Source organism: Vicugna pacos, chromosome 2 (genome assembly GCF_048564905.1).
Source record: "Vicugna pacos chromosome 2, VicPac4, whole genome shotgun sequence".
Taxonomy (NCBI): domain Eukaryota; kingdom Metazoa; phylum Chordata; class Mammalia; order Artiodactyla; family Camelidae; genus Vicugna; species Vicugna pacos.
Window position 1 is genome coordinate 93,029,681 of NC_132988.1, and position 13,413 is coordinate 93,043,093.

The window sequence follows — 13,413 nt, forward strand, 5'->3', positions numbered from 1 at the left end:
CCCATGGATGCTAAAACAAGGGTTTTCGAACTTTTTTGTAATCGACCAGATAATAAAAATGTAGGCTTTGCCAGCCACACACTGTCTGGTGAAATACTTGACTCTGCCTTTGTGGTATAGAAGCAGTCATAGATAGTACGCAGATAAATGGACATGACTGATCCAACAAAACTTCTAACAAAAACAGCAGATCCCAATTACTGAAATTTCATACAAATTAAATAATAAAATAAAACTTCATTGCAATGGAGGAAAGAGAAGGAAGAAGGGACGTGATAATTTTAACATTTGGGCCACAAAGTAGCTAATAGAACTTTATTCAGAAAGAAAATTTTTCTACTCTTCACATTTTGTTTATTTTCTTTGGTGTATGGTTGCACAGTAATTTTGATATGATAATTATTTTCATTATCTTCTGGCAAGATTATTTTCCTGGGAAAGTTGTATACTCTTTTTAAAATTTTTAAATACCTTCCTTCTGACATCTCCTTTCCTGCATTTGGGCTAACTTAATAGTTGTTGCTACTCCATACTTCGTTATCAACATAGGGTGTAGATATGGTAAGCACTGTTCTAGTGGGTAGATTGTGATGGATTTTTTTTTTTTTTTTAATATCCAGGTGGGAAAGGTATAGCTCAAGTGGTAGAGCATATGATTACCATGCATGAGGTCCTGGGTTCAATCCCCAGTACTTCCTCTAAGAATAAATAAATAAATAAACCTAATTACCTCCCCCACCAAAAACAATTTAATTAATTAAAAATAAAAAATATCCAATACTGTGTATAAATTTTCTTACAGAAATTTGTTAGCACATATGACTTCTTTTATTTTTATTTTAAATTTCAGTCAGAGGCTAACTGTTCCGCCATGTTTGGAAAACTGATGACCATAGCAAGTGAGTATGTTTGTTGGCTCCATAGATATATAATAAACATCAAATAATTTACCCGGTGAAACTATCAATTTAATACTAAGTAAGACAAAAATAATTCTTCCCTTATTAATTTTATTTCTAAGAACCAGATAGGCTGATTATCTTTTGATGGCTTAAAATTATTTTTTAAGACAGCTTGCTTTTAGTTTAGTAGAGTAGTCTTTCTTTTGTAATATTGATTCTTTTTTAATTTTATAGAGAATTTGCCTGACCCTGGGAAAGCACAAGATTTTGTGAAGAAATTTAACCAGGTTCTTGGGGATGATGAGAAACTGCGGTCTCAGTTGGAGTTGTTAATCAGCCCGACCTGTTCATGCAAACAGGCAGATGTTTGTGTGGTTAGTAAATTATACTTCCACATTTGTTCTCCTAGCTTTGCTTATAGAAACTTTTATTTCATTAAAGCCTGCTATACATAGATTATTTTATTTGTAAGAGTTTAACAATATTATGAGCTCTGAATTACCTACAAGTAGATCTGTGCTCAACTTAGTTCTCTTCACTTACCACTCATCAGCCAAATTCCAGGAAAAACATTAGGTGGTCCTAGGAATTGAGCAAGATAAAATGCTGTGTATTTAGTAGACACTCATTAGGTAAATAAGAATTTTCTGAAGGCTTGTGTGTGTGTGTGTGTGTATTTTCTTCTCCCATGCGTTAGCACAGAAAAAACCCTTGTTGGTAAATCAGCAATAGTTACATTGCCATATGTGCATTTATAGATAATTCCTATCTAGGCTTTTATCTTCATTATGTTTGTAAACTACTTATTGTATAGAAAACTAGAATCGTTGACAGCATCTGGAAGGAAAACTTCATTCATTTATTCAGCATTTTATGAGACAGTTCTCTAATTTCATTCATATCATTTACTACCAGTGTAACCTTTAGTAAGTTCTTCAGTATCTTTGAGCCTCATGTTTATTGCCTGTAAGTGTTAACAACCTCGCAGGGTTGTTAAGAGGAGATATATATAGATACAGATATTTGACCCTGCACTACCCTTTAGGATTTAAGTGAATTGTATTTCTATGCTATTACACATATATGACAAACACTATGCTTGGACCAATCTTACAGAGATGAATAAGAGAAAGAAAATCATTTGTTATTTCTGTCTAACTTTGTTCTGGAAAGAATTAGAGTGGGATAATTATTTAAATATGTGAAAGGGATAAAGACTATAATATATCTATACAAGTCTTCTGGGAGCATGGAGTAGGTTTTTTTGTTTTTGTTTTTTCAGTCTAGTAGGGATTCAGGCCTGGTAGGAATATAGGATCTCTAAGTGGATCTAAAAAGAGTAGTAATTAGGATGAAGTTGGGGGGAAACATGTTAGGGAAGGGAGCAGTGGGTTCTTCCTTTGGACCTAGGGATATGGATGTGCCAACTACTCAGACTACCTCAGTCTGCATTTCTGAGCTGGGTGGTTTGCTGAGAACGTTTAAAGATTTTATTTACATATTTGGCATTTAGAATTCCAGTTTCAGAATACTATGTCCTACAGGGCATGCATTATTATAAGTTGGATCATAGAATGAAATAGCATGAAAATACCCTAGAGATAATTGATTTAACCGCTTTATTTTACAGATAAGGAAATTGAATTTTAAGGAGCTGAAGTTTCTCATTCAGTGTTTCACAGCTAGTTATAGTGGCTGAGCTGCAGGTAGAGTCCAGATCTCATAGACCCACGATAGTGTTCTTTCTATACATTCCATCATTGTTTGCAAGAACCAGCACAAGCTATACTGTATTGCTAGAGTACTGCTCAAGAAATATGGACCTTGAGAACAAACAATCAAGTGGTATTATTTGGTCTGAGAAAAAAGTAGGACTTGGGCTTAAGTTTGAAAAATGGCAGTAATGTGAATTCCTGCTGTTTGCCAGACCAGAAATATCTAAGAGTTTCCAAATCCAAAAAGTATATGCAAAACAGATGTTGTAACCAGAACACCTCAGGATGAATACTGCAGTCATGCAATGCAGCCAATCAGTGCTCCTGATTTTAGGAACCAGGAAAGTAGAGATGAGGACTGACTGTGCTTGCACTGGAAAGAGCATGATAATGATACCTTTTTGGAGGGGAGGTTATTCTGAGGATGTTTAAGTAATGGGCCACAAAATGGCTAATAGAACTCTGTTCTAGAAGAAAAAATTTCTACTCTTCACATTTTTAACTTCATTTTCTATGGTAAATAGTTTCACAGTCATTTCTCTCTTAGCTCGTAACATTGTGTATTCTAAGCACATTTTTTAATCTATGTATTCTCTTGTGTAAAGTAGGACTTAACAATAGCCTTAAATGCTCAGGAAAACAACCACTGTTAGAATAGTTTTTGCTCTTTTTCAGAACATCTGTATCATTTTGTCCTTTTCTGCAAGGGCTTTTGATATTAGTTAACGTATGCTTTAATATCCACATTCCTTTTTACCTAATAGTTTCATTCTGAAGGAGAAGAAATATATAAACATAAAATTAGTTTCTGTCATTTTTTGTGGCTTTTATTCCATCTTTGGGAGTCCCTTCTCTGTCTCCTACTAAGGTGTATTTACCATCACCTCTTTTCTAAATGACAGTAGCTTCCTACTTCTTAAGAGGTGAACATTACTTAGTAAGAATGGAGATTCTGATAGTTTTCTCCCTTTGCCTCAGTTCCAATCCTGAACATTTTTAGCAAAAATACTTTAAACAAGAAATATGAATAGATACATACTGTGGAGTAAAATGACTATGCATGATGCTATAGTGAGAGGGTGAGCAATGGTATTGAGATCTGTGCTATATAGATTTGCTTTTTCTTTAGACTTCCAGTTTTGAGTTTCCACACCTTGGTTCTAGAAAAGGACCACTTATTTACCATAGCTTCAGCTCTGCTTGTTATTTTATCCTCTAGAACCTTCCTATGATAATTGTTCCCAAATTTTAAGATTTTCCTTGAAGGTTGTTAATTCAGCATTTGAGGCAGTCCTAGGTTTGAATTTCAGCTGTAACAGTTACTATCAGTGTGACCTTTAGTAAGTTGCTCACTATTTTTGAGCCTCATTTTCTTCATCTCTAAATATTGTCAGTGTCATAGGATTGTTAAATGAATAAGATCAAATGAAATTTTATATATGGCCTAATAGAGGGCCCCCTGCACTGCCCTTTAAGATGTAAATAAATAGTAATTCTATGGTATTACATATACATGACAAACACTGGGATACACAGTATGTGTGAGTATCCTTATTTTTTTTCTTGAATGTGTAAAGAAAACAGGAAACTGTTTATTTGCTGCTATTACCTGCCACAAACTAATTTGGCTTGCTGCTTATCCCCAGTATCACTTAAGATTATGACACATGTCATATTAAATAGTTGTTATGAGAGATTATCTAAATATAACATATATAAAATGTGATTATGAAGGGTTACCTAAATGTAAGATTGTTATGTGGGATTACAGAAACACCAGGTTTTTAAAACTGTCTAATATTATTGTTTATATACAGTGGTATATTTTATATAGTGCTATTACTGTGTTTAAATGTGAATTTTTCTTTTTCCCTTTAGCATTTCCTTTTTTATTTTTCTATGCTTATATAGTACCATATATAGGACTAGGTAGTATCATAACTGTCTTCCCTAATGCTTTTCCATTTGTTATTACTTATATATAGTTTGTCTAGCAATTTTCCAATGGTGTATTTGTTGTTAGACAGTCACTGACTTTGTTAAAGCAATTAAATTCAATACGAGCGGGGGGAAATCACCTCTTTGGGAGACCTGCACAAAAGAAAAATTGATTTCAAAAGATAATATAGTCTTTAAGTTCAGATTTTAAATATGTGTGTGTGTGTGACTTAGAGCAAACTATGTAAAGACTGAGCACTGATTAAAATATTATTTTCCCAAATGCTGAAGTTTTGCCCAGTTAATTGCACCTTACAAAATAAATCAGGCATCTCTTAATGACTAAAAAGTTTTTTTCAGAATCTATTCCGTCGGATTTACACTCTAATAACAAATATGGATCATATCTAATTTAGTATGACCCTTATAATTAATTTGTGTCAAGACGTCACTGAAACTAGAAATTTTTTTTCCTTTATCCCCCTGGAAAAATATCATTAGATTTTTTTTATGAAAAAAATACTTATTAATAGAGTGACTGTCATTTATTACTGCTTTATAGTTTGGAGGACGTTTTAATATGCATTATCTTCTCAGCTAACATTTACATTTACTCATCAGAGATAGTGAATTAAAAGCCTTGTTATTAAAGTAAATTTCTTTCCCAGTGCCCAGCACATTGTAAATTTAATCTTGTCTTTGGTGGAATCCATCTCTGTAATCATTAAGTCCTTATATTCTTTGCAAACTTCCAGCTGTAATGTCTTTTCTTTGTAAGAGCTCTTTGATATAATCCCACCATCTTTGAATTATGTTCTTCTAGAACTCAGAAACTTTATAAATTTATGAATGAATTCTCTTCTCTTTAAAAAAACAAATTGTTGACATAAATAAAACACAGTTCTTTTTCAAATTAAGAAGTAAACCAATATAACATACCCATGAAAGTACAAGTTGTTTTTTAATTTTTCAAAAGTAGTGCGTTAAAGAGATTGTTTACTAAGCAGTAATTTCATGGGAGAAATACGAGATAAAAGGCGTAAGTCATACCATGTCACCCCCCTTTCTCTTCTCTCAAGTCCAGGTTTTGTAGTGATTCCCTGATCAGTATATAATTTTAGCCAGGGTGTAAAGCAGAAAAAAGTTTTTTTGTTTTTTTGTGTTTTTTTTAACATCTGATGGTTTTGAATCTTTAAATGCTTTTGATGCTCACAGTCATCTTTATTTGGAAAAACATGAAAGAGAATCAGACTTAATGGTAAAACTCTTTCCTTCCTATAGAGAGAAATAGCTCGGAAACTTGCAAATCCTAAGCAGCCAACAAATCCTTTTCTAGAGATGGTCAAATTTCTGTTGGAAAGAATTGCACCTGTGCACATTGATTCAGAAGCCATAAGGTAAGCTAGGAAATATATTCACTCAAAAATAAGACTATAGTCTGAAACTACAGTGTTGTAAATTTAAATTCTAGGTCCCTAAGGAGACCTAAAAAGGTTCTCTGCAGAATAGTATTTTGAAAGGAGCGCAAGATTGCCATTAGACTAATCTGCTTTCAAAATATATGTCTGTTACTTACCAGCTTAGTGGCTTTGGGGAAAGTTCTCTAATTTATGAGTTTTTAATTTATTTTTAACTTTAATGTGGGTATAACGTCTCCTTGTTGGATGATTGTGGATTAGTGATAAATATATAAAAAGTAAGTAGCCTAGCATAACAAACAGTGACAGCTATTGTTCTTAACTGTTCCCATAATTTCATACATTTCAGTTGTTTCTAATGATTTCCCATTGTAAACTTGTGTGAATACTTTTCCCTTGCCCTAAGCATTTTTCCAGTAGAGTAGCTATATATCTTTCTTTTCACGTTAGATTACTAAATAGCATTTATTGACTCTTTTCAAACAGCCTTGGATTAGGAGACCTGGTTCTAGGTATTTAGTTCTTTCATCTTATGTGAATCACTGCTTTGGTTATATTGAAATACCAATTCTTTTCATTTGCTACGGCTGCCATAACAAAATGTCATAGACTGTGTGACTAAAACAACAGAAATTTATTTTCTCACATTCTGGAGGCTAGCAGTCCAAGATCAAGGTATCAGCAAGTTTGATTTCTCCTGAGACCTCTCTCATAGCGTGCAGGTAACCTCCTCCTTGCTTTCCTTACACATCTGTGTCGTAATCTCCTCTTCATATATGGACAACAGTTATTTAGGATTATCACCCACACATTTGACCTCAGTTTACCTTAATTATCTCTTTAAAGGCCCTATTTCCAAATATAGTCACATTCTGAGATATGGAGGCTAGGATTTCAGCATATAAATTTAGGGAGTACATAATTTAGTTCATAATGGTAATGTGGGGTTTGGGGGTTTTTTAACTAAGATTTCCTTATCCTTTTATTTCCTTATTTGCAAATAAGAAAACTAAGTTTCAGAGAGACTAAGTGGTATGTTCCACAGCTGGGTGATGACAAAAAACTATAATAACTTAAACAGATTCTTTGCTCTATACCATTTGATTTTAATGGGATAAATCAAGGAAATGACAGACTTGAGCACTCTTACCTTTGCATATTGACTTTGAAAGAGACATATAATGGCATCAGGAAACCTCTGCTATTTGTCTCCATGAGGCCTCACAGGGTTTCATTACTTTAGTAAATTATAATAAGCTAGTGTTTGATCTACAATCTTAAAAGACCAAAAACCCAGTTTTTTTTCGATAGCTTCATGGTTGTTTGGACTCAGAGAAAACAACTTGTGGTTAGGATTTCAAAGAGACTAATTTTATGCAAAATTCCCATTAATTTTTCTGGAAAATATGTCATAATACTCCTTCCATGTAACAAATACTCATGGAATATAAATTGCAGATAAAAGCCTTGATGATTCATTTAACATTACATTTAATGGAGCAATTTGTAAAGTACATTGGGTAACTGGGGAAGGAGAGTTACCTAACCCAGACTGTGAGATAAGTTTGTTATTAGGGAAGGTTCCTGAAATAGATGGTATACAATATGGGTAGTGAAAGATCAGTAGGAATTTTAGTAGATTGGCAAGGTGAAGATTGCAGGGCAAGAGCAGACCAGGCCACTAGCCCCATGGCACTGGGTAAGTTATTTAAACTACTCTGAGCTTTAATTTTCTCATCTTTAAAATAAGAACAATAATAGTAATTACTACTCAGTGGAGTTGTTGAGAGGCTGAAATAACACATGAATATGTAAAACACTTAGCATAATGCCTCACACACAGTAAGTGCTGAATGAGTGTTAGTAGCTATTCTAGCAGACATAAAAGAACAAAGGCAAAAGGAATCAGTAGGTATTTAGAAAATTGCATGTACTTCAACCATAATGAAAGATTTGGGAAGAAAGGATTGGAAATAGTAGAAAATCATTATAAATACAACCATTTTTAAATTTATTTATTTATTTTGGTATATTTCCCTCAGACTTATGTCCATACAAATATACATATGCATACTACAGTTAGTTATTGGTCTGTAGATAGTGGTTGAAAGTGAAGTAGTGATTGTAGTAATGATTTAAACCTGGAGAGAGTGTACAATTTAAAAGGAAAAAGGTTGAGGACTGAATCCTGCAGATAATTAGCAGTTAAGAAGCTGGCAAAAGATAAGGAATTTATTAAATTTGAAAAATGTTTTAATGGAGGCATGGTCAAAAGTAGAAAATCAGGAAAGTGGTATCACAGAAGCCAAAGAGGGACTAAAAGGTCAGGGGTCAGATGCTACCAAGAGTGAAATAAGTCCTAAAAAAGTATCCATTGAATTTAGAAAATAGAAAAACAACACAATGCCCAGAATAGTTTCTTTGGTTAGCAAGGGTGAATTAGATTACCATCGATTGAGAAGGGCATAAGATAGTCCTTCCACATCCACATCATGTTTTCACAAAGGAAATATTGAGCAGAGAAAACTGTTCAAGCCTAGAGGTGACTGGCCTAGCTCAGTAGGAGTCCACTGTATCCCACCTGGCCACCTTGAGGTCTGAGAAAACCAAAGGGCTATATACCCTGTCATACCTCTAAACTGCTATAGGAGATAAATGTTCCCCATTTATCTGGGGGAACCAGTATAAACAGTTTAGCTATAAAAAGCAAAGGAGAAAAATGAGATGATGCAGAGATTAAGTTTGAAGAAGGGTCTTTTTTTGTTGTTTTTAATGAAGGAATTTTGAATATTTAAATACCTTTAAAAGGTATTGAAGAGTCTTGAGTTCAGGCCAAATCCTGTGTGTGATTTTTCAAGCTCAACCCTAGTCAGTTACAAAGACTTTATCTGGAAGGCCTCATTGGGGAAAACTGCCCCCCATGCACCAAACTTTGTACACAGGCAATGCACTGCATTCTCTGAAAGAAGTTGCAGTCAAGAACTCGGGAGCTTACAGTCCATGGCCTTGCATATGGCTGTGTTCTGAACCCAGATGCCTCCATTTGAGGCCTCCTTATGAGTATATTGGGGTAAGGGGGTCTTGAGCCAAGGCTTTTCCCAGGTGTCTCTGCCAAGATCTCCTTATCAGGAGGAGGAAAGTAGAAGCTATGAAAATATCTTCTCATCTCTGACTGAGTACTTTTCCACTCCTGACCCTTCTCCTCTCCCTTCTCTCAGTTCCATAAAAGGGCATAAACCCTTGTTTGGGACTCCCTCAGCAGGGAAAGAATCCCAGGTCTTAGCTGGTCCACCTGCCCCTTACCTAATGCTCTTCTGTGGGCATAAATGGGATAGTCGGGGAACCAGTTGATTTTTCCTATTTGGCTTCTGATTTAACATCGCAGTAAGTGATTAAAGGCTAAAAAAAGGTATTAAAAGAAGAGAGGTTGAAGATGGGCTAAAAGGAACAGAACTATGACAGAACAATATCCCTAAAGAAACAGAACAGGAGGAATGAAATCTTCCCCAATGACATGAAAAAATGATAGATATAAATTCGAGGAGGTAAGAAGATAAGGTATAGAAAATTACAGTTTTTACTCAAAGCCTCCGTTATTCTCCATTAGGTTAAAAGTGAGGTAATCTGCTCAGTGTAAGAATTTAAAAAATAGACCTAAGTTAGAATGGTAAAGATTTGAAACAGTTCTTATACAGAATAGGAGAGAAAGATGTCCCTTACCAAAGAAGACGTCCCAAGCAGTTTTAGATGGGTGATAATCTTTTGCTTCATGATATCCCATGAAGTATATGGAATGCATATTACTTATCTAATTTAGAAATGAAGGAAAATACTTTCACAAGAGAGAAGACTACAGTTCTGGCTTCAGTATTTGGGTCTTTTCTCAGATAGTGTTTTGACTCATAGTGGTGACCCCACCTGCATTGTAATGAAAGCAGAGATTATGCCTGTCTTGTTTTGCACTATATTTCCAGGATAAACCCTAAGACTTAGCAAACAATAGGTAGTCAGTAAATACTGAATAAATAAATGTGTGCACTGACTTCTATCACAAGTGGTCAGATACATTTGTAAATTTTATCAAACATTTATAATCTTGTTAGTAAATTCATGGTTTTTATAGGATTTCCTTCTAACAGAAAGCTTAATTTAGAATATTTTTTTCAAATTGGGAATAACTTTAAATATATATATATATATTGTAAGATGTAAGATATAATGTAAGAGGTTACACTTCTAGAACAAAATATAGGGTAAGCAAGATTTCTTAGATGAGACATAAAAAGCACAGTGACAGAAAATTATTTTTTTCCTCTTTGCAAGACACCATTAAGAAACAGAAAAGTCAGACCACAGAACCAGAAAATATTTGCAAAACATATCTGATAAAGAATTATATCCAGAATATTAAAAGAACTCTTACTACTCAATATTAAGACCAGTTTTAAAATGAGCAAAAAATGTTAACAGATACTTTACCAAGTAAAATATACAAATAGTAAATAAGCACAATAAAAGACAATCAACATTATTACTTATTAGGGAAATGCAAATTCAAATTACAATAAGAAATACCACTACACACTTACTAGGTGGCTAAAATTTAAGATAGTGACTATACACAGTGTTGGTAAGGATGTAGACTGACTTAACCATGTGTTGGTGATGTTGAAAGCAGTTTGTTGTAACATTAAATGTACATATATCACCAAACAACTCAGGAATCCCAATACTAGACATTTACCTGTAAGAAAAGAAAACATACTTCCCATAAAGACTAATATTTAACTGCCTGTAGCAGCTTTATTTACATCTTTAAAGTGGAAAGACCTAGAAGTCCATCAGTTGGTAATTGGATAAACATATTGTTGTGTACCTATACAACAGAATATTCAGAAGTAGGAAAGAATGAACCACTGATTCTATACAACTACATGGAGGAATCTCAAAAGCATTGTCACATGAAAGTTGTCAGTTGCAAATATATAAAGTATACAAAATTTTAGAAAAGGTAAAATTATAGTGACAGAAACCACATCAGTGATTGCCAAGTTGGGAAAGGGAATTGACCACAGAAGAGGAATAAGGCAAGTTTTTGTGGAGATGAGAATGTTTTATGTATATATCTCCACAGTGAGACACCACTTTACACCTGCTAGAATGGCTATAATCGAAAAGACAAGTTGGCAGGGATGTAGAAAAACTGGAACCCTCATGTATTGCTAGTGGGAATGTAAAATGGTGGAGCTGTTTTGTAAAACAGTTTGGCAGTTCCTCCAAAAGTGGTATATGGTGCCACAAAGTTACTATATGAACTTGTAATTACACTCCTAAATATATGCTCATACAAAACCTGTGTATGAATGTTCATGGCAATATTATTCACAGTAGCTAAAAAAGTAGAAACAATCCAAACTGTCCTATGTGCATACACTGGAACATTGTTCAGAATTAAAACAATGAAGTCCTGTTACATACTACAACATGGATGAACCTCGAGAACAGTTTGCTAAGAGAAAGGAGCCCACTTTTCTTTCAGAAGTGGACTTTTGAAAGATCACGTATTGTATGGTTCCATTTATATGAGATATTCAGAATACGTAAATGTATATAGCAGCAGAAAGTAAATTAGCAGATGCCTAGGGATAGAGGAGGTGGGGGTGAATAAGAAATGATTCCTAATGGGGAAGAGGTTTGTTTTGGGGTGAGGGGAAAGCTAATTTTAGATTGTGGTAATGGTTGTACAGCCCTATGACTATACTAAAAAACTACTGACTTACACATTTAAAATAGGTGAATTGTATGGTATGTAAGTTGTATTATAAGTTAATATTCATACACTAACATCCAATTTGTTTTTTTTTTAAGTTTTTGCATCAATTGAAGATATTGATGAAGCTTTTAAATTGTTGTGATGTAAAAGGGGAAATGAAAATGCTAACAGTGGTTTAAATTTCAGCATCTGCATCTTAACATGTATTTTATACTTTAAAAATTTTATTGACTTAAATATGTATAACACCAAGGGAAAAAATTTAACCTAAAACTTTTATGATTATGATCCATTTGTTGAATATTTGCCTGTACTAGGCCATTTGCTATAATAATTTAATGTCCTCAAAATAAAGTAATATTTTCTTCAGTTTCTTGATGAAGAAATGAAGTCTCAAAACCAAAAATTACAGTTGTTTTTACTTAAATAATATCATATTGCTACATAGTCTGATTTTTATTGATCAGGTAATACTTTTCATTTTGCTAGGTATGTTTGAAAAACTAATTCAGTAATGGTGGACACTTAAATAATTTTTAATTGATGAATCTGTTTATGAATATAGCCTGGTACTTCTTATGAATTGCTATAAATTTCTTTGTTATAAATTTCTAGGAACAGAATTACTGATTTGATAAATTAATTGCGAGTGATTAATTTAATGCCTTTGTCCATGTGTGTGTTTATTAATTGTTTTTTGCTTTGAGTGGATTGTCATTTGTCCATTAAGCAACTACCATCTTATTATTCTTAAAATTGCAAATGATCTCTATATGGGAATGAATATTACCTTGCTTATACTTACAAAATATATTTTAGTATGTGTATGATTTAATTTTAGTTTTGTTTTTCCGTAGAGTTACTATTATTATACATTGAGTTGAAGGGGCAAACAAACTAAAAAATAAGTGCAGCTGTCATGTGTAGAGCAAAATTTAAAAAGTCACAAAATAACTTTTTCTCTCAGAAAATACTTGAATTTGATGTTTAGGTTCTACATATGTCTGCCACAATGCAATTAGGATGCAGTTACTATTCTAGAGGTGTTACTAATTTAGATTTTCTTATTTTAATAGTGCACTGGTAAAACTGATGAATAAATCAATAGAGGGGACAGCAGATGATGAAGAGGAGGGTGTAAGTCCAGATACAGCTATTCGTTCAGGACTTGAACTTCTTAAGGTATTTTTTAAACAATTTGTCTCCACACATTTCCTCAGTGATAATTTGAATTCCTTTAAGGATATGCATCAGTCAGGCTTTATTTCATTGGAAACTATTCAAAAGGTTAAAATTTGTAGTGGAAATCATATTTTATAAAAATAACATGTTTTCTACATTATAATAATGTAATTATTTTACATTATAAGATAATGTTTTTTGGGTTTTGCTATTTTGTTCATCATTTGCATGCCTGCCATGATTGTAATAGCATGTGCTTAATGATCTAGTCTTACCTTTCAGAGGACCTGCATCTGGGGTAGAAGGACTGCTCACAGGAATTAATATGACAGCATCTATGTGATCGGGGATTTTTTAAACAATTGATAATCATAATAGAATGCAGAGAATTGATCAGTTAGTAAGAGATTCAACTTAATCTAGGGGGAACAGAGCATCATCAAAGAGAATAATTCTTGGCATGTTTTAGGGATTGTTGGGAGTCT

The 13,413-nt window shown here is 33.5% G+C and overlaps 1 protein-coding gene across 3 annotated transcripts in view; it reads left to right on the forward strand.

Moving 5' to 3' along the window:
• Nucleotides 1-13,413, forward strand: part of PDS5A (PDS5 cohesin associated factor A) — a 119,608-nt gene that overhangs the window by 64,894 nt on the left and 41,301 nt on the right. For all 3 annotated transcript variants that reach the window (XM_072944791.1, XM_072944803.1, XM_072944798.1), the window contains exons 15-18: nucleotides 851-899; nucleotides 1,137-1,276; nucleotides 5,837-5,952; nucleotides 12,823-12,928. In XM_072944791.1, coding sequence (XP_072800892.1) covers nucleotides 851-899; nucleotides 1,137-1,276; nucleotides 5,837-5,952; nucleotides 12,823-12,928 — 411 coding nt within the window. The remainder of the gene's footprint in view (nucleotides 1-850; nucleotides 900-1,136; nucleotides 1,277-5,836; nucleotides 5,953-12,822; nucleotides 12,929-13,413) is intronic.